Genomic DNA, 27,993 nt, shown 5'->3' with positions numbered 1-27,993 from the left:
AGCTTCTCGATGATGGGCTGTTTCGGCTATGTTGCATGAAAATTTGTCAAGCTTAGCGGGCTTGGAGTGGTTAGCTCGTGAGAAAGGTGCAACTTTGAGCAACTTGTTAAGCATGGCTCGACTCAATTCGAACCGAAAGCATACTCCTACCTTAGATCAATGATAAGTTTAAATAAGGTTGGAAATTTTGCATGAGATGGGCGACAAGAAATAAGAGAGAAAATATGGGGTTAGATAATATCAATGAAGGGTGACAAAGCAAAGCAGTCTAAAACTGCAACAAATTTTGTAGTTTAGCTTTGTTACCACATTCACATCACCTGATCCAATGAATTCTATTTCATTATTAAAACAAATAATTAAAAATGATAATAATTGCATAACTTACTTGATTGCTTAATAAAAATGTTAATAAGAGCAAACCGAGTAAAATTATTACTACTACTCGAGTAATAAGTTTCCGAGTAATTAACTTCTAAGCACCTGCCTTTTCATTTAATATCAAATGAAAACTACCACCTTGAACAGAAACAAGCATACATGATATATGAGGCAGCATAAAACAATTGCAATTTTCACTTTTGCTTATACCAATTACAACAGTTAGCTACATCCTTCCCCTCTATCAAAATTCACTTTACAGGTAGCGGAAAGACGAACTGAAAAGGAATCAGAAAATTCTCCATCAACCTATATATTACCTTCCAGCAATCTAGAAAAAAACCTCGAAGTCAAAAAAGAATGGAACGGTTCTCACCACTCAACAATATAAACCCTAAGTTCCAAGGCGCTTATAGAAAAAGAAAACGACTACGTAATGATACCGTAACACCATATGGCATCATCAACAAGAGAAAACTGCACATGCCTACCTCGACTAACTTAAAAACGTCAACGTCTATCAGTTACAGGTGAACTGCACTTTTTATACCTTCAAGTCCGAGCATTCATTGGAAAAATTGTTATAGAGACTCCTCTAGATTGCTCTCCCTGATCCAGCCAATCTATCGTCTCACGGCTTCCATCTATCCAAACTCATTGGAGTTCCCAAAAAATATACCAGGATCGGACTTGTTTTTCTTGGTGTGCAAAAATAAAAGTCATTTCTGTCTTTCAGTAGTTGCTAGGCCAATTAATCTGTTGATGCTGAGGTTGCTGGTAAACGGTGGCTGCAGGTCCCATATCAACTGCTCCACCCATTGATTGAGACTGTTGCAGAAGTGGATGAACAGCTGGCGTGGTTACTGCTTGCGTGGGCTGATAGATATTTGTGTATGTGCCATGGCCAGCCTGCGTTGGGGTGAAAGTCATATGCTGACCTTGAGGAGGAAGGTTGTAGTAGGAACTAGGCAAGCTAGACATATCTCGACCAGGTCCAGCGATCCACACAGCTGAACCCTCACTCTGCAAAATACATCAAACCATGGCGGTGAAAAATTAGTCAAGGAGTTTCATGAGCTCATAAAAATGTAAAGCTGGTTTGCAAGCACAGGGCAAACATTCTAGGAGCTATAGCATGCACATGAATGGTTCAACTCATTATCGATGAATATCTCAAAATTAATCTGATATAAGTGATGTGCTGTACACCTATGCAAATCATTTATTAAAAATATTATTAACACAATATCAAAAAAAAATAAAATAGTAACTTGGTCCCGGGTATTGTAATTAATAGCTCCATGTAAAAGTAGCATCACTTATATGCCACAGAAAATCAAACCACAACCAAGTAACAGAACAGTATTAACAGGGGTTTAAGAGGAGATACACAGCAAATTTTAGATTTCTAGGATCTAGCAACATAGCAAAGAACACGGAGCATCGGATTGCATGGAAAACATTTCAACAAAGGTTCATATCACCCCTCCAGCTAGGGATAATAGATCAAAAGAGTCCAAGTTTGTGGTTTTGGACAAAAGAAACCCACAGCTTGTCAATTTTGGGCCATCTTACACCCTAAACTAACGTCATTCTTGATTGTCAAAGGTGTATAAAATGACCCAAATTTAACAAGTTCTGGGTGTTTTTGTCCAAAAACACAAACTTGAACTCTTTTGACTTTTTGCCTCAAGTTGAAGGGGCAAAATGAACTTTTATTAGATAACATTTTGTCAAATAAAATTAGACTGTTACCTCCACCAAAACAAAAAAAGAAACAATTGCACAGCGTCCAATGTGGTTGCACCAAAACACCTTAGTATATCTTGCATTCATCTATGCAATTAAGCATGTAAAATGCCTTTTTTTTTCAAAGAAAAGCCTGTTAAAATAAAAAAAATGGTAAACAAATCCTACCTGCTGTCCAGTGAGGTAGACGTTACTTTCCTTAAATTGGGAACCGCCAAGATCCTCATTTGTTGTAGTATTTCCGCCTGCTGTTGTAGAACTGGGATTATAACCAGCTGGAGAGGAGCCATATGGCCCATAGCCACTCGGCATTCCCATATGAGTTGAGTTTCCTGTATTAGTTCCAGGTTTATATTGTGGAAGTGAATATTTGACACCAATGGCAGCTGCTGCCTGTGGAGCTTGATACACACCCCCAGCTTGAGGCTGTTGTGGAAATGCACCATTACTTAAAAATTGGTGGATGCCTGGAGGTGGAACATAGAATGGGGAGAAATAATGACCATAAGGGATGTAATTTGGTGGATAGTGCGGCATATGTAACCCAGTTGGGGGACGGAAGACAGGAAGCTGCTGCTGACTGACAGCCATAGAACTTTGCATGGGCCCAGCAGCTTGAGTAGCTACTGGAGTTAAACCCGCTGTTGACAGAACTAAAGAATTCCCACCCTGCAATTAGATACATATTAGAAATGGGATCTAGAAACATATAAAGACCAAAACAATCAGTTGTTGGAAAAGATCTATACTGCACCGCAATAGAAGTCCTACAAATAGAATCCCATTTCCAATCACACAAAGCAGAAAACAGAGTTCATATACGTTGAAAAATAAAACAATGCATATTGCATAATGAAGCACCCAGCTTGCTGAAAGCTCATAATCAACTTACAGTGTTCTGCTAAAACGCATGCATTATTCATGTAAACTACGAAGTACATGTGGCCAGACACTTACTTCTCAACTAATGAAATGGTAATGACAAATCTCAGCTAGGACAAGAAAACATCAAACATAATTACTGTTCAGCTATTAATGTATTTGTGTTGGCGTTGAACCTAAAAAGGATACGCAACGATTGAGATGATTAGCACCAGAAAAACTATAGACGGTTTTCAGGCATGTGGCGCTCAAAGCAATAAAACAAGAAGTTACTCTTCTCTTTCTAAGCATGCCTAGCCACTCGAAGTGCTTTACTCAATTAAATAATTAAAAGAAAGCTTATGTATTGAGACCTCTTGAGTAGACTGAGCAGTATGTTGAGGCAACGCTGCAACATTCCCATTGTATTTAGCAGCAACTGCGGGTGAAGTAAACGGAGAAACCCGGCCATCAGTATCAGCGCCAGAACGATAGAATTGGGCATAATAAGCAGGATCAATGGGCTGCTGAACCTAGAGAGAGATCATAAAATCACAAGTTATTGGTTTTAATGATTGCTAGGCATGTCAAATTACAATGAAATTTGTTTTAGCATGATTGATAACATCAGAGTTTGAGATAATGAGATTAATATCGTACAAAACATTTCATAGAATTGCGAAATGCATCAAAAAAATTGATAGAATTGAGCAATACATTAAATCTATTACTTTCCAGAACAAATAAATAATCAATAAAGAAAAACTTAAAACATAAATAAGATACAGCTAACTTGGTCTATAATATACATAAACATAGTCCCCAAGGCAAAAGACTTACAACAAAGCTAGGAAGGCGAGACATATCACGTGCTTGAGAATCAGAATTTTCAAATGGTGAAATCTGAGTACCCAGCATTGGAGGCACAAAACCAAAACCATAGCTCGGAGAAGTATGTACCACTGAATATTGCTGGCCCCCAGACAAAAATGCAGCCTCCTGCTTGGACTCATTGTAGTCAGGAACTGCACTAGACGAGACATCTCCCTCAGAAGAGAAGTTTCCAGGTGCATGCGAAGGTGAGTCTGGATGATCGGGGTAGGCTCCCTCCTCAGCAGTCTCTAATGTATCTTGATTGCTGAACCCAAAAACATTCCCCAAAGTGTTACAGCTACATGGGCAAGCAGATCAAGAAGCTTGGAACACATAAATATAAAACTACTACAGTTAATATGCATACCTCGCAACATGTTCCTCCACAGTTCCGTTAACACCCTCAGAAGTCTCAGACAAAGGTGTAGAACTCTTGTCACTCCCTGGACCACTGACATAGCTCGTAATTGCAAAACTAGCATCAAAACTTCCAAAACTCAATTTTGTTCTTTCAGATTCAGGAACATGAATATGGGTTGGAATAATAACATGCCGACGTTGTGGAAGATGCAACTCCTCCAACTTCTTATGCAGTTTAGAGGTTGCCTCTTCTGTATCAAGGACATGTGATTGAGGCAGTGGCACTTCAACTGGAATGTTAGGTATATCAGATGAACCAGCTGCTCCAGAACCCTGATTCACATTTGTGTTTGCTGGCTTTGGTTTCCACTCCTTAGTAGAACCAACTGTTGAAGACAGCAAGTGTATGTTTCTTGTTTAGAACTAATCACATCATATTATCTTCAAGATAGAGATAGTAAGTACCAACCAAACGGGTATGTGCATAGAAGAAAAAACATTTTTCCTCCCTTTTTCCTCTAGGTTAAAAACCTCAAATGTATTAACAGAGCATCTAAATTATTCATCTAATCTATCACTATCAGGCCAAAGAGTGTTCCTACATCTAACAGCAAGTAACTGAGAGTAGAAGACAAGCAAACAAATGTAGAAAATCTATGTCCCAACCTTAAGTATGCATGCCTATTAAGAACTGCGAAAATATGAGACATGCATGTTTAACCTACTCAAACTTTACTATTAAGTGAAATACATGTGATTAAATGTATACACATGCTTAAACTACAAAGAAACAAAAAATAGAAGAGCAGAACTGAAAATATAAAACTCTATATGTGAAGCTAATGCATGTTGCAGTTGGTAATTTCGCTTCAGTGATTCACCTTACCTGTTTACAAGCTCCTTTTACAGATAGACATTCTTAACACCAACACTCAAAGTAAAATAAAAGAGAGCACACTTACGCACTAACTTCTCCAGGTCAAACAGTTTACAATGCAGCATATCGATTTAAAAATGAAAAAAACTAACGCAGAATTAATAAATTCAGAAAGTGCATTTTCACCTCAATAATGACAGAACAATAATTGGAATTTATTTCATTCAAAATCCAAACAATATATATACCTTTTTGAAGTGCAGGAATTTGCTGTGTCCTGCTATTGTAGTTAGAGGAAGGCCTGCTACCAGAAGAACCACCGTGGATTGGTGCACATGAGGGTTGGGAAGAGTCATTGAGCTGACCCTTCCCAACCTGGGATTTACTTGGCATCTTCCCTTGAGGAAAAGCAGAACTAGTCTCAGAAGCTGTGATCAGCAAGCGACATGTTTTGTCTTAGAGTTAGAGAGATAAACAGAAAAGTTCAAACTGAAATCTATAAGAATGAAACCATACTTGCTTACCTGATTTCTCAATAGGAATAACTGCATTTGAATCGCCAGAAGTTCGATGACCACCCACTTCACGTTTGATTGTACCCACAGGAACTCGTAGATCATTAGATGGAACAAGTACAGGATCTGATGATGAGAAATAAACAGCTGATGAAGATGTTGGAGCCACAGATACCGAGTTACTAGAGATTGGAACGGGCCCCCCATGTGCGTCCCCAGTTCCAAAAGCAATTTCAGGGGATTTGTCTGCATCAACAGCAGATACTGTACTTCCCATCTTATCAACAATGGTTGATGAGATTGTTTCGCTTTTACTTACGCCACTGCCAGCAGGAAAATTTGATTTAGGCTTTACACTCGTGCTTGCAGAAGCTTCAGCAGTAGCATCGTTGGCCAAAACACCAGCAGAGCTGTGAGACAAGAAAAAAATTAACAATCATACAGAACATAATACCTAACAACCACATTTAAAAAGGAATGTCGATTTGAAAATAGTAGTCACCTTGGTGATGGACTTGTTTCTTTACTTTTCTCTTGAGAGGCTGGCAAAGAAATGCCCGCTCCCTTATCTGCAGCTTGGTTGTTTACATTGTCCCTTGCAGGGCCAGGAACCCTGCTGCCACCAGCATCTGAGCCAAACCCAGAGTTAATAATTACATGAAGGATCAACCCCACCCATAAAATAAAGCCATTACTAATCTGATAATATATGAAGAGCTAAAAATAGAAACTAGACCGGGCAACTAGCTCTCACTTACTAGTAATTAATTAATTATAAGCTTAAATGTGCATATATACAGCCAACAAATGACTATAACTAAATATAGCAGAAAGATCATGCCTATGACCAACTATTTCATTTAGTGATTTACCATGTGATGTGTAACGGGATGGAAAGTTTCCACGACCACCCCTACTACCTCGACTTTGTGTGCTAGGTTTCCGTCGGGAATCTCCAGATTCTTTGTTGTTTACATTCTGCAGCAACTTAAAGTGGTTAATGAAAATAAAAGATCTCACATTTGAGCTAACGCACAGTAACAGTAATTTTTTACAAAAAAACATGAAATTGATGAAACACGATGGTACCACCTATTGCCTTCCCTCATTCTAATCCCAAACCCCTGCCACCCAAACATGCATTCATTCACGATCAACCTACAGCACCTTAGCATATCTACTTATCCCTCTCTATCAAATATTTAGTAAATATTCTACACTATACCACAGAATTCGAATACCTCCATTCCCCTTCCAAGGTTGTGCACACAACACGACCTTTATACACCCGTTTAAGCAATATAGTATATTCGCAGTGAACATGTCTATATCCTGATGCCAAATAAACAAAACACGCGATAAAAGCTTATTATGACAAAGTTACAAGATGTCAAACTCAAAGCAGCCTACAAGTACAAGAACCATCATCTTAGTCCAGTCATCAAAGAAGCTCGTAAGAAAATATGCCTGATAAAACACTAAAGCATGCTCAACGAAGTTATTGCAATAGAAAAATCAGGGATATACGTGACCCTCGCAGAAATGAGAAAAAAACAATAAACATACCTCTTTTTTCTTGTCCCGTTTCCTTTTGACTTCATGAAACGTATCTGTGAAAATACATACATATTTATGTCACATTTAAAAATAGGACAACAAAGGAGAACACACAGCACAATAGCAATCTAAAATAAATTTTTCTTTCATATATACTTGCTAGGTTCACGAGAAACTCCAAAGTATAGCTCAAAAGAAACCGATGAACTTGAAATGAAAATGCATTTTTTGATAGAAAGTGGTCCTTTCAGACATCAAGCATTTTGGTTAAATTATTTCTTCACGAAGACCATTTTTTTACTTAAGCTTGCAGCTGTTTAAGTTCAGACAAATACGTATCACTCTCTTCATTAACTCAATTCAACTAACATCTCGAAACGACATTTCCACAATCAGCGATAAAAGAAATTTCAAAACAAATCGATTTCATTGGAAAGCTAGAAAAAGGCATCACCATTGTAAAATCAAACATAGCTCCACAATGAAAAAATAAACAAACAAAGTGAAGAAAAACAGTAAGCACCCATAAAACCCCAATTCAAATCCAATCAAACAAAATCCAAAGCCCCAAACTTTACAATCAAAATTCCACAAAAAACATGGATCACAAAGAAAACCCATCAAACTAACAAAAAATGCAGTTGATTAGAACATAATGAGCTGAATTAAAAGAAACCCCAAGAAAATTAATAATAAAATTACCCTGAAGGAGAAGTTTTTGAGCAGTTTCATTAGGATCCATAGAACATTCTTTAAGCATTGCATAAATGTCTTCTTCACTGTGATTACCGGTGATCTCTTTAATATCTTGGATCGTCTTGCGGACGGTGGCCGGAATTGAAATCTTAACCCCAAGACCGCTCATTTTTTCACTTCTAAACAAACCCTTCTTCTCTTAATCTTTTAATTTAATTTTTTGGTGTTGGGTCTATGCAAAGTTGCAATCTTTATTTATTTATTTGTAATTTGTAATTTGTAATTTATAATATAAAGAAGAAGAGGAAGAAGAGTGTTGTTTATGTGTATAAATATGTAAAATGGAAGGTTTTTAGAAGGGATTTTATAGGTAGTGAAAATGGAGAGAAGTGTTTTTATTTGTTTTCTTTATTTTTTTCTTTTCAATTTTTTTTTTGATCCAAATGAGAAAGAAAAGAATGGAATGAATAGGAGGGAGCTAGTGTTTTATTGAAGCCTTATGTCATAAGGCTTTTTTTTTATAAAAAAAAATTTAAAAAAAAAACACACTTTTTTTTAATATAATTGGAGAAGAGAAACTCTTAACAGTTTGCTGTCAAACGCTTATAACATTTAAAATACAGCTCATTGGTTGCACTAACACATATTAATATAATTTTGTTATGAGGAACTCTTGTAATGAATATTTTATAATTTCTATAATGAATTGTGTTATAAGGAAATTACCATATTTTCACATTTTGGATCAAATTAATATTTTAAAATTAAAATATTACTTTTTTAATATTTTACTTTTGTTTAATTAAACTTTATTTTCAATTAAAAGATTAATTATTTAATGATTAAATATTAAAATAGTAGGTTATACCTAATTTTATGAGATGATATAATATTTCTGTAAAAGTGACAAAATAAAGTATCATTGTAGACAAAATTAAAAGAAAATTGAGGATGGTTGTTTTTTATATTATAATAGTTAAAAAAAGGAAATATCGTGATTCATATATAAATATAATACCTCTATTATTGAGATAAGTTTGTAATATTTTATTATTTTCAATAAATAATAAGAAGAATTTTTTGTAAAGCTTAATCTACATTGATATAATTGCCAAAAAATACAAAAAGTGTATTTTTCATAAAATTGAGTGAAATAATTAAAAATTAGTGATAATATTACAAAAAGAGTCGTCCAGAGGAGATTGGAATCTGAGTTTTCTTAGATATGATTATTTTTCTACTAAAATAAAGTATACATATAAATAAAGAGGATGCTTATTGTTGTAATTTCAAGCAATCTTAGAAATAGTTTAATGAAATGGATTTTCTTAAATGAAAGCGTATTGTGAAGTAATTTCTATGAAATTTGCATATATGAATCATGTAGGTTCATTGAAACTTACAAAAGGAATAATTATCTGTTTTAACTATAAAAGGAATTACTTCGGAACATATGTTAGATAGGGAAAATGTTCACAAACGGTACTTGAGCTTTCTTTTCTTTACCGAGGCGGTACTTAAACTTTAATTCCTAACTACAATGTTATTTGTTAACGATTCTTTATTTACATCAAAATACGCTTACACGATTCTATTTAAACAAAACTAAAACTTTACTAACAAAATACAGTGGGAGGAATAGAACCCACGATCTTGGTAAAATGTTGTCTAGATTATGCTGAGTTGGGGTTTGTTGGTGGTCAAATATACTTCAATGACGAATTAAAGTATAAATATCGTGATCGAAGAAAAAAAGTTAGACATCATTAATGTTATAACTTGTCGTTATATAGTACAAAATCTTGATTATCTTTAATTAGATTTATGCTAAACCCTTTGAAAACTCTCCAATTCATTTTTTTTTTCATCTCACAAAGGTAGAATTGTTACGTCGTAAATTTAAGAAGGGGGTGAATATAAAATTTCATATTAAAAATGTGAAGATAGATTGAGTAGTTTATAATATTTAGAATTCAACTAGTAAATTGATATGGTTTAACCATTTTGACGAATAGATTAAAGTTTAAAATTAATTTGAACCAATTGAATCCGTATTGTTACATGTAAAATGCGCTAAAGATCATTATATCTATTTACATTTATCGTCTTTTCTTATAAAAAATAGACTACATTAAATCATATAATAAGATATAATTTTAGGAAAATTATGAGGAAAAACAAATACTATACAAATTAATGGAAAGGGTCATAGTTTTGCAATTTGGAAAAATTATGGAAATTGTCTAAAGATGTATTGTCAAATAAAATTGTGTTTTCCAAATTCTGAATTGCTCTGTGTTAGAATTCAAGTGAGTTTCGTTTGAAACTTACAAGCTATGAGGGAATATCTTAGAACATTTGTCAGGAATAAGGTTCAATTTCACCCTTAAACTTTATTATATGGATAAATTTACCCCCTTTTGACCTGTAAACTACAATGAACCCCGAAACATTTTAGATACTTTAACTCTTTAATATTTTATTCAAAATATAATAACTCTTTAATATTTTATTTTTGACTTGGTCTCATCTCAATTAATATAAAATGTTATCCTCAGAGCAATCTTTATTTTTTACTCAAGTTGCTCGTTCATTTTTTTTCTCTTTGGCGTTGTCTTCATTCTTACTCTTTTGTTTGATGTTTTTCTATTTGATCTTAAGAAATAAAAAATATTTTGTTTAAAAGATAAATTATTAATTACATTCTGACTAAAAATATGTCAATTTACTATAAATTTTACTGACTAATGAATAATTTTTTTTAAAAAAAAATTGGCTTAAATTTATCAAAACTTTAATTTTGTAAATTCATTGTAAAGTTCCAAATGTTTATATAGTTATAGCAAAATTTCTCTATACAATTTTAAATTGGATCAATCATCTTTTTCAATGGATGATTAAATATTTGGACAATTAGGAGAATGCCTCAAAAAAAAAATTAGTATGTTTTAATTCTGATTTTCTATCTTTATTTCTGTATCTCAACGTGTGTCATATTTATTTTTTTACCCTACTCTTTTATTTTTATACTCCATATTTACGTCACAGCAGTTTTTCTTCTTGTTATTCTTCTTCTTCTTCTTATTTTTTTCCTTCTTCTTCATCTTCTTCTTCTAAAAAAATTAACAATTTAAAAAATCAATTCTAAATCTTCAACTCATAACATTTCAATAAATTGATTCATGTGATTTTTTTTTTTGATAAATGATGGGTTTATTAGCTCAATCACAAAGCCATGATTGGCAAAATTCTAAAAAAGGCAAAGGAATTCAAGCATGATTACAAAAAAATACTAAACTGCGAAAAACATCATTTCCGGAATAAGCAAATCCATGATTAGTCAATTTGTAAAATTTCACCGCTTTGCTAATCATCATGTAAACCACAAAATCTGCCTCAATAATCTCATCATTGAAAACCCGTCTATTTCTTGCCTTCCATAAATCCCAAACACAATAAAACCAAATTGTCCTCCATAAACACGATGTTTCATATCTGAAAGTGATTCCCATAAATTGTAAAAAATGAAGCAAAGAATTTGGCATAGCAGAACTAGTATTACACATATGAAGAAGCTTGCTCCAAACCTCCCATGCAAAGTGACAGTGCATGATAATATGCAAATTATTTTTCTCTAAAGAACAATATGTGCAGCCCGTATTTTCCCATAAGATTACGCCTTTGTAAGCTAAACTGAATGAGGAAATTCTGCTTCTCGACAGCAACCAGAAAAAGAAAATAATTCGAGGCGGGAGTTTAATTTTCCATAACTTAGTAAAAGTTAAAACCGCTGCATTTTGTACTGCCATTGTAGAAGAGTTCATCACTGGCCTTTGAGCTGTCGGAGTATAACCATCAGATTTTTCCCAACAAATTGAATCAACAGCTCCCTCTCTTGGCTGAAGATGACAAATCTGAGCTTGAAGTCTGGCGAGAAGGTCACGATCACCAACACGAAGACTATGGCTCCAGTTCAGACAATATGTTTGAGAAGCTGAATCAAAATATTGTTTAACTGAAGCTCTCTTTTCTGAAACTATTTGAAATAATCTTGGATAGTAAGAAGCTAATGAACGCTCTCCAACCTAGATATCATTCCAAAAATTTATATTATTTCCGCTGCCTAATCGAACTGATATGCCTCCTTTGAATCCATCCCAAACATCTATGTTTTTGACACAAGTGGAATAAATCCCACGCCAAAGGTGAGATAGCTTTGACAAATTAATTGTTTCAATACCACGCCAATTCGAGATGCCTGAACTACAAGAAATAACGGTAAACCAAAGAGTCGATTTGTTACCCATTCTTAGCTTCCAAATCCACTTTAAGAGAAGAGACTGATTTTTGATTCGCAAAGGAGTAATGTTTAAACCTCCATGTTCTATCGGAAGACAAACATCGTGCCAAGAAACCTTACTAAAACCCACATGGTCTGCAGATCCACTCCACAAGAAACATCTCATAGAACGCTAAAGAGATTTAATCACCGCTGCAGGAATTCAGAGGGAGCACAAATAATGGACCGGGGGGCTACTCAAAACAGATTTTATCAAGGTTAAACAACCTGCAGGAGAAAACATGTTTTTTTTCCAAGTCGCGAGATGAGAAGAAAAATTGTTAACAATCGGATTCCAGTGATTAGCCTTTACCGCCTTAGACGACAGGGGTAAGCCCAAATCTAATTTTTGATCTGCATTAGACAACCGGGAGGCTATTATTACTTTTTAAATTTAATTCCTAGTTTCAAATCTAATTTTCGATTCGCTCGAATTTTTAATTCGTAACTAAATCGTTTCAAATTTTGTTTCGAGTTTAAATTCAACGATCATAATTTTTTCTAAAATGAAAGAACACTATAAAGTAATAATTTATTTATTTTTGATTAAAAGTTTATTAAAAACAGTTTCAAACAGTTTCCAATAGTTTTAAAAAGGTTTGTAAATATAGTTTTGCAGCTATTTTAAAAAAAAGGTTTATACAATGGTTTAAAACAGTTTACAAAGATTTCAAATAGTTTCAAACGGTTTACAGAGGTTATAAAACAGTTTATAAAAAATTTAAACAATTTTCAAATCACAATTTATAATATTTATCTAAAAACGGTTTCAAACAGTTTTAAATATTCTTTAAAGGTTTTAAAAAAATTATAAAAGTTAAAAACAGTTTCAAATAGTCCTTCAAAATAATAGTTTCAAATAGTCCTTCAAAATAACAGTTTCAAACGATTTCAAACAAACAATTTCAAACTGTCTACAAAAGGTTTCAAACAGTTTAAAAATTGATCTTGAATGTTTTCAGTATAAGATCTAAAAATCTACATTAAAAACGATTTTATGATGGCAAAAATGATTTTCTAAAAAAAAACGGTTTTCTGCAGAAAACAGCGCCTGATTATCATATTGATATGATTATAATGTTATCATACCAGTATCATAACACTGCAGAGAAAAACGGTTTTCTGTCAAGAAATGTGCTTGATTATCATTTCGGTATCTTTAACGTTAGCATGTATGTACAATAATTATCATAACAATATCATAACACTATGCGATTATGATAATAGTGTGATATAGTTATGATAATAGAGTAATAAAATTATGATAATAGATAAATAACGGTATGATAACAATATAATAATAGCATGATAAATTTTAAGATAATAATATGATACCGTTTGATAATAATATGATAAGGTTGTGATAAAATATTATGATATAATTATGATAAAACACGTTATGATAATGTTATAATATTATATTATTATGATAAAGTATGCCATGATAATGTTATGATAACATTTTATGATATTGTTATCATAAAATATATTATGATAACATTTATAAAAACAAGTTATGGTAATAGTATGATAATATTAAAGATAATAGTATGATAATATTAAAGATAATAGTATGATAAGTACGAAAAATAATTTTACAGAAAAATTATGATACCGAGATGATAATGTCACTAACAATTATATTATAACAGAGTAAAATCATATTATTTTAATACGCAGAGTTAAAATATAAATACGAAAAGAATATGAGGTATTTTTTATAACTTTTTCTTGTTAAGGCAAAAAATATAAATATTTTTATTTTTTAGGTAAATATGTAAATTTCCCTATATTTATTTTTATTTTTAAGAAAAATAGATTTAATTATAAAGGAATAATTAATATTAATCTCATGAATTTAATTATGAAATACTACTATTTTCATGACTTTTAAAAGTTCAATTATTTATTCCTAATATTTGATATAATTTGTTATTTTCATCTTTCATTAGTTAAATCTCTTAGTTGACTTGCCTACTATTTATTATAATTTACACTTTCATTCATCTTATTTTAAAAGCAAATGATATAATGATCTTCCACTTCTATTTTGTTTTAAATATTTTAGTTTTTTGATGTTAGTCCACTAAGAAATTTAATTACATAAATATAAAAAATTCCAAATTAATGATTTAATAAATTACTTTTAAAAAGTAAAAGAATAATAAGTAAAATTAATAATTAATAAAAAATTAAATTAAATTCATCAAGCCATTAATATATATTTATACTTATGTAATACATAAATTTGACGATAACGAAATAACTTTAGAAAATTCCAAAGTATAATGAGTAAATTATATCTTTTAATTTTTTTTCCTGACGGTTTATTCAAGTGGCCAGACTCTGTCTCTAAAGGATGATCGGATTTTGTTGCATGTTTTCTCATAAATTTTTTTATATCTATGTTATATATAAAAATATGGATGGAGAGACATACACATTTACATTAATGTTTTATTTATTTTAAAAATATAATTATAAATTATAAATTATTAAAATAATTATTAAAGTTAGAGTATTAACTAAAATAAACTCTTATGTTAAGATAGTTATATAGAGTACTAAGTACTAATTAAAATAGACTATTTTAAATATTTAATTATTATTTAATTGTCTATAGATAAACTAATTTTAATAAATTATTATTTTAATTATAACTTGAATATTTTATTTATAATTTTTTATAATTATAATAAAATAAAATTTTATACAATACACAATTTTGTATTTTATTTACAATTTTACATTGTTTTCAAAAATATTTACAAGTCGTACGTTTTTTATTTACCAAAAACACCTTAAATTCAAAAATACTTTTTTTTTTCAATTATTTTTACTGATTTTTGCTCTGTTTTTTTATCGTTTTTTATTATTGTATCTATTATGTTATTTTAGTGTAACTATATTATTTTCATAGTGTATCAATAGTACATGTTTTGTGTTTTTTATAGTGTTTTTATAATGTGTGCTATTAAAATATTGAAAATACACCAGAAAAATATAGATACACCAAAAATCACCAGAAAAATATGGATAAATAAGAAAAACACCAGAAATATACTATTAATAAACTAAAAATACATTATAACGTAAATACACCAAAAAACACTGCAAATACACCATAAATCATTGGTTGTTTACAAAATAAGTATCATCAATATAAAAAAAATCTATGAACAAAAACAAGACAAAATAATTATATGAACAATAAAAAAATTTTATAAATAAAAAAATAACGGGTCTATAATAATTTATTTACAAAATATTTAAATCATCATAAAAAACTTAAAAATTATAAAAAAAATATAAAAAAGATGTCGAGAGAGTCATATCGCGAACGGAAGAGAAGAATAAAAAACGTGAACATAATAGACGAACGAAAAAACGACCGAAAAATGAGAAATCCAATGAAGTAGTGAACGGAAGCGCGAACGAAATAAAAGCTGGAAAAGATGAACGGAAAATCAAACAGAAAAGAGAAATAAAGAAGAGAGGATTTTGAAAAAAAGAGGGAAGTGAGAGAAGAAAAAAGTTGCTATATGAATTTAACCTAAAATAAAATAAGACTTGTATATATAATTATTTTGGAGTTTTTTGTTTTCGATTCTGAATTTTAAAATTTATAACTTTATATTCACACTTTCTCTTAAAAAATATCGTTTCAGCATTTTTTGTTATATTATTTTCCGTTTCGTAAGTACAGTAAATCGATAGAATTTTTTGAAAACTAGTAATAAATATCATTCGTTTGGTTTATTTTATGTATTTTATTATACAAAAAGTTGAGGGTCCAACTTCTATTTAACTAGGGAGATAATTTTTCTACTTTTTTAGTTAAATAAATTATCAAAGACGATGCTATCCGAAAATTTAATTTCTTTAATTAGTTAATGAGAAAATAGTTATCTCAGCATTAATTGAACCAAAAATTGTTGGAACAATAATAAAATGAAATGTATAACTCCCGGCCACTCACATGACTGAATACATACCTCCGGTGACCAAATTTAAGTTTTAAAGCTCAACAATATAAGTCCATAAAAAGTCAAAGGTTAGTTATGCCTTCGAATTTCGATTCCTTTGATTATAAGTAGTTTATTATCAATTTAATATTGACAATTGATGTTACAAGTAGATTCATTTTCTGCTATATTTCTTGATTGAACTTCAATAATGCGCACAAAGTGTTTGTCAAAATTACTCTGAGAGATTCTTGATTAAATTTTAACCTCCAAACTCACATTATGCTTGCCCTTTTCTTTGTTTTCATAGGGGCACTTCATTTTCAAGGATACCCACCGAGATTATTGAGTAAAGTTTCGATTTTGATTATGTCTTGAGAATATATTGGGTTAGAGAAAAAATGTTTCTGTATAGTAGGCGGTTGTTGCATACACTGTCTCGCGATGCTCCCACGGAAACACTGAAGAGAAGGGTTGCTGAATTGGGGAAAAATAAAAGGAAAAAGAGGAATTTAAAGAAGGATGATGTGTTTGTGGAGGTTCCGGAATCGAAATCGTTTCTTGACACAGCAACTTTGCCGATGTATCTCGTCGTTGTTGGTACTGCATTGTTCACAAAGCTCCTCATGATGGTTTGTTTCTCTATGCTTTGTCTCAAATTCGGTTATGTACAACTAGAGTAGGTAGCACGGGCACGGACATGGGACACCTGGATACAGACACTGCATGAAACGGTGTTATTTTAAAGTTTCTATTTGAAAATGAAGTTTCGTGTCCGGAATGTCAAGTGTCCGAAACGTTTCTCAAACGGGACACGTTGACCGAATGAAGTGTCTGTGCTACCTAGAGTGTGAAATCTAGATAAAGCTTATTTATTTCATATGGTGAATTGTGAAATCCACATAAAGATCAAATTGTTTGTATAGGGCTGTGATCTATTTCCTGTTAGAAATAATCTGTTTTATTATTTTTTGTTGGTTTTGCTAATTACTAGCTTGCACATTAGAATGCTGAAACTTCTTCAAGAATTTCAATGCCATGTGCACCAGAAATGAATTTTATTTTCTCAAGCTGATTAGTTTATTTAGATTTTAAAGGTTTATGCTCCATCTTGTGGTTTGGATACTTAGTTATGTATATTTGCAGTATGATGATTCGAAATCCCAAGAAACGATTGAACGGAAAATACAAAATGCTCCGCCTGGTCAAGGAACAGTTAGGATGCTTACACGTGAGGAGTGGGAGGAATTTAGAGAGGTGAGGCCAAGGACTCCTTTTGAATCCAAGCTTGCTCGTCCACATGCAAGAATAAGAAATGGAGAACCAATGCATATGGTGAGTTACTATCCTTCTATTACTTCTTTTTCTATGAATAACTGAAATGAAATGCCATAATTTCTTCTCATATAACTTTTTGGATGAGATATCATTACAGCCTTAAAGGGGACTAATGCATATTATAATTCATCAGTGAACAAGATGTAGTGGAGTACCATGTGATGGTTTCATTTAGGAAGTGATCATAAAGACTGGTGCTGGCACTTCATTTGTTACCGTCTTTTCCTTGATAATTAGAAGTGATGCAACCTGCTTGTTAGATGTTTTCCCTCAGATACTATAATTCTTTAAAGGATCCGTCTTTTCCTTGATAATTAAAAGTGGTGCAACCTGCTTGTTAGATGTTTTCCCTAAGATACCATGATTCATTGAAGGACATACATGTCCTATATATACAGGAGGAGCAAGTTGATGCACATTCTCAATAACTAATTCATCCAAAAAGTTCGTACATGCTGCTTTCTCTTGTCTGAGGATTAAACTCCAGACCTTTCGATTGTAAAAGTTCTGATATTATATCAAATAACCAATTTACCCAAAAGGTCAAACTGTGAGGTGAGGCTCAACAATAGTTTTATCAATAAAACACAAATTTCCTAGTTATTAAACTTAGAAATATATTTTCTTATTTCCCTCAATTGATGAATTTTTATAAGCTCAATATCTCTCGGTAATTAACCTTGCACAAAAACACAGAGTCAATTTTTCTAAGATATTTTCCAATACCCTTTGCCTTGGTCCTTTTACCTTTTAAAATTATGCAAAAAATATGTGGTTTCTCTTTTAGCCTTTCATGTGATGTAATCAGGTGATAGAGATGCCTTTTAACAATCTTAATACTCTTTTTGTTTTTTTACCATAGATGTAAATATCCTATTCTGCCTAAACATTTCTACGACCGGTTTTATGATGGTTCATTTTCTGATACTCCTTGATTTCTTCTTTTGTGTTAATACCCTAAGGAAGCTCGCTTCTATGTCATAAACCTTTGAAAGTGGTAATTTTGACTTCTAATCTTGTACAATGTTATATAATATTCATTGCATTGACGTGTCCTCCTGACTAGTGGGGGCATGCATTCGGTTCAAACCGAGCCTAAATGAAATTTTCATTTTTTTTTTCAAAATCTAATGAACTGATTTTTTTAGGAATTATATTTTTTCAAATGGAACCAAATCAATCGGCTCAGTTGGTCTGGTTTGGTTATTTCGGTTCGGTTTATAGTACAACTTAACTAAATTTTTTTATGTCAAGAACCTAACAGAACCGAAAAAAATTGACTCGGTTTGTTTTTTCAGTTTGGTTTGGTTTTTGCACACTCATAGATGGATTGTTCTGTAGTGGCATCCATGAAAGAAAATTCTGCCAGGACTTGGTTTAGTAAACCATACTTGATCTTGTTTTAGTCAAACAAATGTTGCTATCCTTATTTGTAAGGAGAGAACTAAGAAATTTATTCCACTGATTACATTATTGAAACCTATGTTCTAGTTTGTCCAGCAAAAGAATAGATTAAAGGAAATTGACTTGCATGCCTGTGCTCAAACTTACCGAACAGTTTCCCTAGAACAAAATGCTATGTTCCGTAATGTATCATAGTATTTATATATGACCACAGACGCTAACCCTTTTATTTTTTTGTTCTCGCTTATTACCTGCAGCAAGATGTGAAGGACTGGACAATTGACGTGCTCACAGGTGCACTCACGCGTGTTGAAGAAAGTGTTAAAAGCAAGTCATGACTAATCGTGCTGGAAAAAGTCCGCAACTTTTTGAATACTATCATACATGCATAAAATTGTTTCTGCACATTAGCACATAGGTGAAAGGATGTGAAGAAAATCAGTAGACAACCCTATTATTTAGTATGTGCAGAAACATTTTTACTACTCTGCCTCTCTCTATTACATAAGCATATCCTGAAACAAAGTCGAACACAATTATTAATCGTGTTCTTGTCTAGCTGATACGATAGTCTATTATTGTTTGCTTTCATTTTGAATTTATTTATTATGTTCTACAATGAAAAATAAAATAAGGTTCGGCATGGTCCTATAAAATGAAACATTTTCCGAATTCTACGTATCATAATATATGCTGTTTTTTCCAGGATCAATTGTAGTCTTTCAAATGGTGTTTTTCGCCTGATAGGTTCTACGTTACGCTCATTTGAATCGCCCGACCTGTTGAATTATGTCGTTTCTATCACCATCAATCCTGTATCGATGTGCTTACGGATCTCTGTTACACACATCACAGCATTTATTTGACTTTCTAGAAAGAAAACATAAGTGCAGTTTTGTCATCTGTCTCTTTCTATTCTATCTAGCTGTAGCCTTCATCTTCTTGCATTAAACAAATTCCACGCCCATTCTTCACTCTACCTATTTATTACTACAAATAGAACCTTCTATCAACGACGTCGTTTGTAGTTATTGGTATTTTTGAAAAATTTGGAGTAATTTATTGGTTATTATTAAGTTTGTTACCATTGACTATTGATTGACTTAGATGCACTATAGAGGTGTGTGCCTCCACATGCTCCATTTCAGACATGTTTCCCTTCTATTTGTGGTAGTGTTAAAGGTGTGAATTTGGTTAGAACAGAATTGAATTGAATAATTTAAAAAAAAAAGTTAAATTGAATTGATTTTATACAAATTCAATTGTTTTTCTCCATATTAATAAATTCTAATTTTGTTAAAAAAAATCGATTCAAATTTATTAAAACAATTGATTTTTCTAGATCATTTTTTCCAAAAGTCAATTGATCTTTTTTGTTTCTAAAGGTATAATTCAATTTTAGCGTGTTTTGTAATTTATATAGTATGTACTTTCAGTTTTGACGAGTCAATGCAAAAACCATCATTTTTTTGCAATTCGAATCACCGATTAATTATTCGCCAACAAATGAAGACGTGAGCACCAGAATAAACACTGTTTCGAGCGTCCATATCAATATTTTTTAAAGAAAAATAATTTGGTTTTCTAATTATTAATCTGAAAGTTGGTGTTCGACATTATTAAAATTACAAAACACGAAGCAATTAATAATTTTAAAACTGAATTACATTAAAATTATATATTTTTATAATTTTAAATGGAGTTTAATTGGTTCAATTTTGCCCCTAACCGGACTTCAATGCTGTTTCCTTTAAATGGGGGTACAAAAAACATGACTCCAATTTCTAAAAAAAAAAAAAACATGACTCCATTTTCATGGCGGTCCACATGGTATCAAAATATGGATACCGGGTGGTCAAAATTTTGCTTAATCTGTTTCACATCTATAAATTTAACGCCGTGTTTGGATTGTTCAAAATCAGTAAAGAAAGACCGCAATCCTACTTCCATTTTTCTTTTTCTTTTTATTAATAATAAATAAAATTATTTTATATATTTATATTTTATAAATTTTGATAACTAAATATAAAAAATAAATGAAAAATGAAGAATCTGATTGATAAAAATAAAATATATATTAGTCTTTTAATTTAGTTTTATAATAAATAATCCTATAATTAAAATAATAAAATTTAGAATTGTATAACTGATTTTATGAAAATTGATATTTTATGATTTTTAAGAAATTAAATATAATTATTTTTGAAATATATATTTTCTAAATTTATATTAATTGTCTAATATTTATTTTTATTAATTAGACTTTCATTTCTTATTTGTTTTTTTAAATATATTTATCATAGTTTATAAAATCGAGAACCGAAAAAGTCAAAATCATTCTATAAAAAAGTATTTTTGTCAATTAGATGATAGATCACAACTATATTTGTTAATGTATAATATAAAAATTCAATTTGAAACTTTGTTTTTATTTTTAGGACTAATTCTACAGATATAAATTAAGTTTCTTTTTTGTACTTGAAGTCAATATTACGCAATTGAGCTTATCATCAGAGTTAATAATATCTATTTGAATGAATCAAACCTTATTATTCTAATGTATTTTTTAAAAATATACAACACCAATATTTTTGCTCAATATATTTTTCTTTTGAACTGATAGATTAATCAGTTACAGAAATAATATCTCAATTAAATTGCATTATTAGATATTGACTAATTAATTATTTATTACATTGAGTCAGCACTTGTCATGTACTAATAAATTGGGAGTAGGTGTAAGGTTAATTTTGTGAATATCTTAAAAAAGAGACATATCAAAGTGAAATTGTCCCACTTTGCTCAAACTTGCCCCTTGTATTTTTCCCAAACAAACAAAGCAGAACTGCCCTTATAAATAAGTTTTTCTACATTCAACAAAGACTTCATATTTATATATAACCACATACGTACGCTTAGTATTCTACCACTTTGAGTTCTCTGCAACTTTTTTTCTTCTGGTAACACCTCTTTGTTTTTTAACTGCAGATTCTTCTTTTTTGTGCTTTTGCTTTAAAAAGGTAATTAAAATATGTATAAATATCAGTACTTTTTCATTTTCGTGCTTCAAAATTTCAGCTTTACTGTGTCTATATGAACTTTTGTTTCTTGGTTTGGTCTTTAGCACTTTTTTTGCCCGATCTTGGATTTATTTGTATGTAGTTCAACTTTTTTTATGAAGTTTGATTGTGGGGATCAAGAGTTTTATATAAGTTTACTCTTGGGTTGATTCAACAATATTATTTGATTTAAAGTTTGGTTCTTTGCTTTGATGTGTTGTTAAATTTGCTGTGATGAGGGAAGTTTTTATGAAGTTTGACTGTGAGATCAAGAGTTTGATATGAGTGTATTTTTGGGTTGATTCAAAAGTTTTTGATTTCTTGAGGTTTTTGATTTCAAGTTTGGTGATATTTTGTTGTTTTTGCTGGGATGAAGGAATTTGGATATGGTATATTATGGAGTAATTCTTGTTTAATATTGTAGGAAATTAGTTGGTTTGCTCTGGAAAGTAATGCTATAGATCATTGTGTCATCAATTCATCTATTTAAAGGCGGATTCCGAACGAAGTGCCCTTATTATGGAAGACTCAGGGTCTAGTGATCACTCGTCTGTAAGTACAGGATATGGAACTTATGGAACTGTTGGTTCTGTTGTTGTTGTTATTCTTATACCTTTATTGATATCTGTTGTGTTTGTGGGGAAGAAGAAGGTTATGAAGGTACGAGGAGTTCCCGTAGAAGTTGGCGACAGGGAAGGTTATACCATTAGAAATGCTAAACATCCGAGCTTGCTCGAAGTCCCTTGGGAGGGGGCAACTACCATGGCCGCGTTGTTTGAGCAGTCTTGTAAAAAGCATTCGCAATATCGGTTTCTTGGAGTTAGGAAGCAAATTAGCCGGGAATTTATTGAAGCTGGTGACGGTAGTGGTAAGAAGTTTGAGAAGCTGCATTTGGGAGAGTATGAATGGCAAACTTATGGTCAAGTGTTTGATCGTGCTTGCAATTTTGCTTCTGGGCTTATTGGATTGGGCCATGATCAGGATGCTCGTGCTGCAATTTTTTCCGATACTCGAGCAGAATGGTTCATTGCCTTACAGGTATTCTGTTTTTTACACTTTCTGTTAATTTTCGTAAATTTTATGGTATACAATACTGAGTTTGATTATGGAATCCAGGGATGTATGCGGCAAAATGTTACTGTTGTTACTATATATTCTTCACTTGGTGATGAGGCCCTAATCCATTCACTCAACGAGGTAGGACTTCGTCTTTTTTTTCCTTTCATTTGTGAGATCTCAATATCATTGTAGTAATTATCTCCATATAATGTAACTCTGTAGTCTGTTACGGTATTATCCTTCGCCTTACACTGTTGATATTCCTGATATTTATTTTTAAAATGTTGCCAGACTCAAGTGCAAACCTTGATTTGTGATTCCAAGCTATTGAAAAAGTTGGCTGCTATAAGCTCAAAATTAACGGCAATTAAGAATATAATTTACTTCGAAGATGGGGAAAGTGCTATCCCTGAAAGTATGAGCGACTGGACAGTTTCATCTATTTCTGAAGTTGAGAAACTGGGAAAAGATAAACCTCTTCCTCCAAGTCTACCTTCCAAGAATGCAGTTGCTGTTATCATGTATACAAGTGGCAGCACAGGCCTACCTAAGGTTTTTTTTGTTTTTTGTTTACCTTCTATCTTAAGACTAGAGTTAAGTCGTAATTCGTGCATTATCAAAATTATATGATGTAGTTTGCTTTAACACCATTTCTTGTTTAACACAACAGGGAGTTATAATTACTCATGGCAACATTGTAGCCACCACTGCAGGCGTTATGTCAGTAATCCCAAAAATTGGTACGAACGATGTTTATATGGCGTACTTGCCCCTAGCACATGTTCTTGAACTGGCCGCTGAGGTAACTTAAAATCTATATTCTTATAATCTTTGCTATTTCTGAAAGATGGTAATCATATTTCTGTTGTTGTACAGTGTGTAATGTTAACTTCAGGCTGTGCAATTGGCTATAGTTCCGCATTGACTTTAACAGACACGTCCAATAAAATCAAGAAAGGAACCAAAGGAGATGCTTCTGTTCTAAAGCCAACTCTCATGGCTGCAGTTCCAGCTATACTAGATCGTGTCCGGGAAGGAGTTCAGAAAAAGGTGTGAACCAAATCAATGCTGCTATCTGCTCTCTATGAGGTTTCCGTTACAGTAATTGGTGCTAGGAGTAGCGAATATTAACCGAAATAACCGAAACCAAATTAACCGGTCTATTATTGTTAATTCAATATTTTGGTCAGCTCGATTTATGAAAAACATTGATACAGCCCGGTTACGGTTAAGGGTTTTAGAAATATGCTTAATTGGATTTTTTTATTTATAATTATTCTTAATATTTTTATTGATCTAACCAAATTAACCGACTTATTTGGTCGGTTATTTTGATTTTTTAAAATTTTGGTAATTTGGTTTATTCGGTTTTTGGTTATTTGGTCAATTTAGTCGGTTTGGTTGAATAGATAAAATAATTCAGTTAATTTGATTGGGATAATTAACTGAACCAACTGAATATGCTCACCCCTAATTGGCGCTTCAATCTAGGTTTAAGATGTCAGGTAAATACCATATTCCTTCTAGGTACTGATTATTATAATGTGCTCCAGGTTGATGCGAAGGGGGGACTAGCAAAACAGCTTTTCAACATTGCATATAAGCGACGGCTGGAAGCCATAGAAGGAAGCTGGTTTGGTGCTTGGGGACCAGAGAGAATGCTCTGGGATTCTATTGTTTTCAAACCAGTTCGTGCAGTACTTGGTGGACAAGTTCGATTCATGCTTTGTGGTGGAGCTCCTTTATCCGGGGATTCTCAGCGGTTCATCAACATCTGTATGGGGTAATGGCTTCATCTTCAGATATTCTTTTATCCGTCCATAAACTAACTTACTAAAATTTATGAATGTTAAAGAAATTTTCTTATTATTGGCGATGCTAACTACCTTCACCCCATTTTGTTCGTCATTTTTTCAATTTTTTGATGTCACAAAAAGAATGTCACATGTGTACTAATAATACATATTTCCTTACCCTTATCAGTTATGAGTTTAAAATATAGATCAATGGGTAAAATAAATGAGATACTTAATTATATCATATTTCCAAGATAAAAATGACGGATAAAGGGAAATGTATATATAATATTTTTTCTATTAAGATATGTGTGAAAATGAAAAGGTGACAAACAAATTGGGACGGAGGGGAGTAAATAGTAAGGTTCATGCTATTCTACTTTCTCACTGATATGACGATAACTGTTCATTGACAAGTTTGCATAGCTATTATCATGTAATATTCATATAATAAGTGACATATATGAATTTTTCATATTATTCAAGATTGCCTTTGGTTGCCTTCGAAATAATTGTCCATGTCATTTTTCTGTAACTGGAATCAGTTAAGTGAGTCTTATGTTAGACAAAACTAACAAATAGTTTCCAAGAACATTTTAATTGGACTAATAATTGCATGAAGAAGTTAACAATAAAAATTAGTCACTTTTGATCATGTATGATGCTTGCAAGCTTAGAACAGATGTGGCTAGAAGTTCTCTGTTCTTGATGTTCGGTGAAAATAGAGTTTTGTCAAATGTGTAACAGTGATATCTTACTTTGAAATGCATTATTACTTCATTAGTAATTTTGTGAGCTGAGCTGACCTGCTTACAGATGCTTGTATGTGAAGTTTGCTTGCTTTGATTTGAATTTTTTCTCACCGATATGCAATCAGTGGTTGTGCTCTTGATTGTTATGAAAAAGACTATCAGTTCTTACAGCTCATTTTATTGACTGGATTAGTTGATAAAGCAATATGTAGTAGTGGCTGGTGACATAAAACATTGTGAAAAGTCGCTAAATTTACATTGACTTAAAAAAAAATGATACTTGTAGATCTTTTAATTTTGCGGTAGTTTTCTTAAGCTGCGTACAGTCGTCATTTTTTCTTTACTATTTGACTGGTTTAGCCTGATTTGGTGTTCATGATCTTAATCCTCAGGGCTATCATTGGCCAGGCTTACGGCTTGACAGAAACATGTGCAGGAGGTACCTTTTCTGAGTGGGATGACACGTCTGTGGGCCGTGTTGGACCTCCTCTTCCTTGTTGCTATACCAAGGTCTGGCGTTTTTCTCCATAAAGAAAAATTAGTTCAATTTCAGATTCAGTAAAATACTTCCTATTAAAAAGATTATACAAATGGTATTACATACATTGAATTTTTCAATATTTATTAACACATCTGAAGGGAAAGGATTTTTATAGGAAAACTACTAATCATAAGCTGGATTTTCTGGAAGTTACAATGGTTTCCAAGCTTTCTTCACTGCATAATTGGTCTAATAGAACTTTCTCATGTTAATTTTGCAGCTTGTGTCTTGGAAAGAGGGTAGTTATTTGACATCTGACAAGCCAATGCCCCGAGGAGAGATTGTAATCGGGGGACACAGTATAACTTCTGGTTACTTTAATAATGAAGAAAAGACTAACGAGGTCTACAAGGTATAATCTGCGTGTCTTATGCATGTAATTGTGTTTCTAGGATATATTATTCATTGTACGGGACTTAAATCTATACCCTTGGAAAATTTAATCTCAGTTCCTTGCACGCTGTACAGGTTGATGATAGTGGCATGCGTTGGTTTTACACAGGTGATATTGGACGCATTCACCCTGATGGTTGCGTTGAAATTATTGATAGGAAGAAGGATATTGTCAAACTTCAACATGGTGAATATGTCTCCCTCGGAAAGGTTTGTATGCAACTTCATTAATATTCCCCTTCTTTCGAGGTTATAAAAAATTTCATTCGGATTTTTTCGTTGGATATTTTTGAAACAAATATATACTGTAATTTTCTAATTGTGTTGATGGATGCTGTAACTGCAGGTTGAGGCATCATTGGTATCGAGTAGCTATGTAGATAATATAATGGTATACGCAGATCCCTTGAAGAACTATTGTGTTACTCTAGTGGTCCCATCACATCAAGCACTCGAGAAATGGGCCAGGGAAGCTGGTATAGAATACCAGAATTTTTCAGAGCTCTGTGACAAGAAAGAAGCTGTTGCTGAGGTTCTACAATCTCTTTCCAAGGTTAGTTTGTTTTAGCGAGTCTGATTTAAGACTATATAAAAAACCATTTTACCGCTCAAGCTATGTTTGATAGCTCTTTCTACTATTTCTTGCATAATACGTCACATGGTATGTTTTACATTACTCCGTGTTGGATCTAGTCCTGTAGGTTGCAAATGGTTCTTACTTTTGTTGTGGTGCATTCCATTTAGAGTCGTATGGAAACAACATGAATGCTAAAACGGAAAAACTAAGAAACTGACATTTTTTTTATAAGGATATGTTATAAATAAAGAGTTTTGAAGTTCCAAAAGCGTTTCCGCAAATAGAAATGAAATGCTGAAAGATAGGACTCAAAAAGTTTCCGTGGAATATTTTAAATCCAGATTCTAAAGGTTAAAGACTATGCTGCATATCTAAGGGCTTTGTGTGTCTGCAGGCAGGGAAAGCTTCGAAACTGGACAAGTTTGAAATTCCTGTGAAGGTGAAGCTGCTACCGGAACCATGGACGCCGGAGTCCGGCTTAGTTACAGCTGCTCTCAAAATAAAGAGGGAACAGCTGAAAGCCAAATTTAAAGAAGAGCTCCAAAAGCTTTACGAGTGAAATGATGTTGAATATGTGTTCTTTCTTGTTTTTGGGCACTTAAATTCTGTAGCTGCTATGAAGCTTTTTCAGTAGACGGGTTTGTATGCTCCTCTGCTGGAGCTTGGAGGTCTGTTTTGGCGGTTGTGACGGTTGAATCTTGTCAGTTGATGATGTTGTGGGACAGAATGTAAGTTGCCGGTTTGAACATTAATTTGATCTCTAAATTATTAGAGAAATATACTTTTCTCCTAACCAGGATAATGTATGTTGATGTTTTATAGAGAACTGCATTAATAAAGCATCTTGCCTGTTCGTTTTGCTTGCTTCTCAAGGCAACTTGCTGATGTTTTTGATATTAAT

The 27,993-nt window shown here is 32.3% G+C and overlaps 4 protein-coding genes across 7 annotated transcripts; 2 read left to right on the top strand and 2 right to left on the bottom strand.

Moving 5' to 3' along the window:
- Positions 1-548: 548 nt before the first annotated feature.
- LOC126656507 (GBF-interacting protein 1-like) lies at positions 549-8,256 on the bottom strand. The gene is made up of 11 exons (XM_050351088.2): positions 7,876-8,256; positions 7,183-7,226; positions 6,489-6,594; positions 6,119-6,245; positions 5,626-6,026; positions 5,350-5,529; positions 4,232-4,610; positions 3,832-4,129; positions 3,366-3,524; positions 2,299-2,799; positions 549-1,404 (listed from the first exon to the last, which is right to left on the bottom strand). Exons 1-11 carry the CDS (start codon positions 8,036-8,038, stop codon positions 1,114-1,116), a joined length of 2,649 nt encoding a protein of 882 aa, XP_050207045.1. The 5' UTR covers positions 8,039-8,256; the 3' UTR covers positions 549-1,113.
- A 2,882-nt stretch (positions 8,257-11,138) lies between these two features.
- LOC126657249 (uncharacterized) lies at positions 11,139-12,250 on the bottom strand. Its single transcript, XM_050351915.1, has 2 exons — positions 12,245-12,250; positions 11,139-11,954 (listed from the first exon to the last, which is right to left on the bottom strand). The coding sequence occupies exons 1-2, from the start codon at positions 12,248-12,250 to the stop codon at positions 11,139-11,141; spliced, it is 822 nt and encodes a 273-aa protein (XP_050207872.1).
- Positions 12,251-16,068: 3,818 nt separating this feature from the next.
- LOC126656514 (uncharacterized) lies at positions 16,069-19,587 on the top strand. Its single transcript, XM_050351098.2, has 4 exons — positions 16,069-16,262; positions 16,484-16,805; positions 17,320-17,508; positions 19,173-19,587. The coding sequence occupies exons 2-4, from the start codon at positions 16,575-16,577 to the stop codon at positions 19,251-19,253; spliced, it is 501 nt and encodes a 166-aa protein (XP_050207055.1). The 5' UTR covers positions 16,069-16,262; positions 16,484-16,574; the 3' UTR covers positions 19,254-19,587.
- A 2,184-nt stretch (positions 19,588-21,771) lies between these two features.
- LOC126656508 (long chain acyl-CoA synthetase 8) lies at positions 21,772-27,951 on the top strand. Of its 4 annotated transcripts, none has more exons than XM_050351091.2 (13): positions 21,808-21,935; positions 22,399-22,526; positions 22,620-23,012; positions 23,091-23,171; positions 23,325-23,585; positions 23,704-23,835; positions 23,910-24,083; positions 24,587-24,816; positions 25,974-26,091; positions 26,343-26,474; positions 26,591-26,725; positions 26,862-27,068; positions 27,487-27,951. In XM_050351091.2, exons 2-13 carry the CDS (start codon positions 22,494-22,496, stop codon positions 27,649-27,651), a joined length of 2,061 nt encoding a protein of 686 aa, XP_050207048.1. In that variant the 5' UTR covers positions 21,808-21,935; positions 22,399-22,493; the 3' UTR covers positions 27,652-27,951. The 4 variants fall into 4 exon arrangements, with proteins under 4 accessions (XP_050207047.1, XP_050207046.1, XP_050207048.1 ...); XM_050351092.2 differs by having other exon boundaries at positions 21,809-21,935; positions 22,623-23,012; XM_050351090.2 differs by having other exon boundaries at positions 21,772-21,875; positions 22,399-23,012.
- Positions 27,952-27,993: the final 42 nt, after the last annotated feature.

This window comes from Mercurialis annua, linkage group LG7, assembly GCF_937616625.2.
Source record: "Mercurialis annua linkage group LG7, ddMerAnnu1.2, whole genome shotgun sequence".
Classification (NCBI taxonomy): Eukaryota; Viridiplantae; Streptophyta; class Magnoliopsida; order Malpighiales; family Euphorbiaceae; genus Mercurialis; species Mercurialis annua.
Note: the sequence above shows the minus strand (reverse complement) of the source record. Positions and strands in the feature narration are given on the sequence as shown.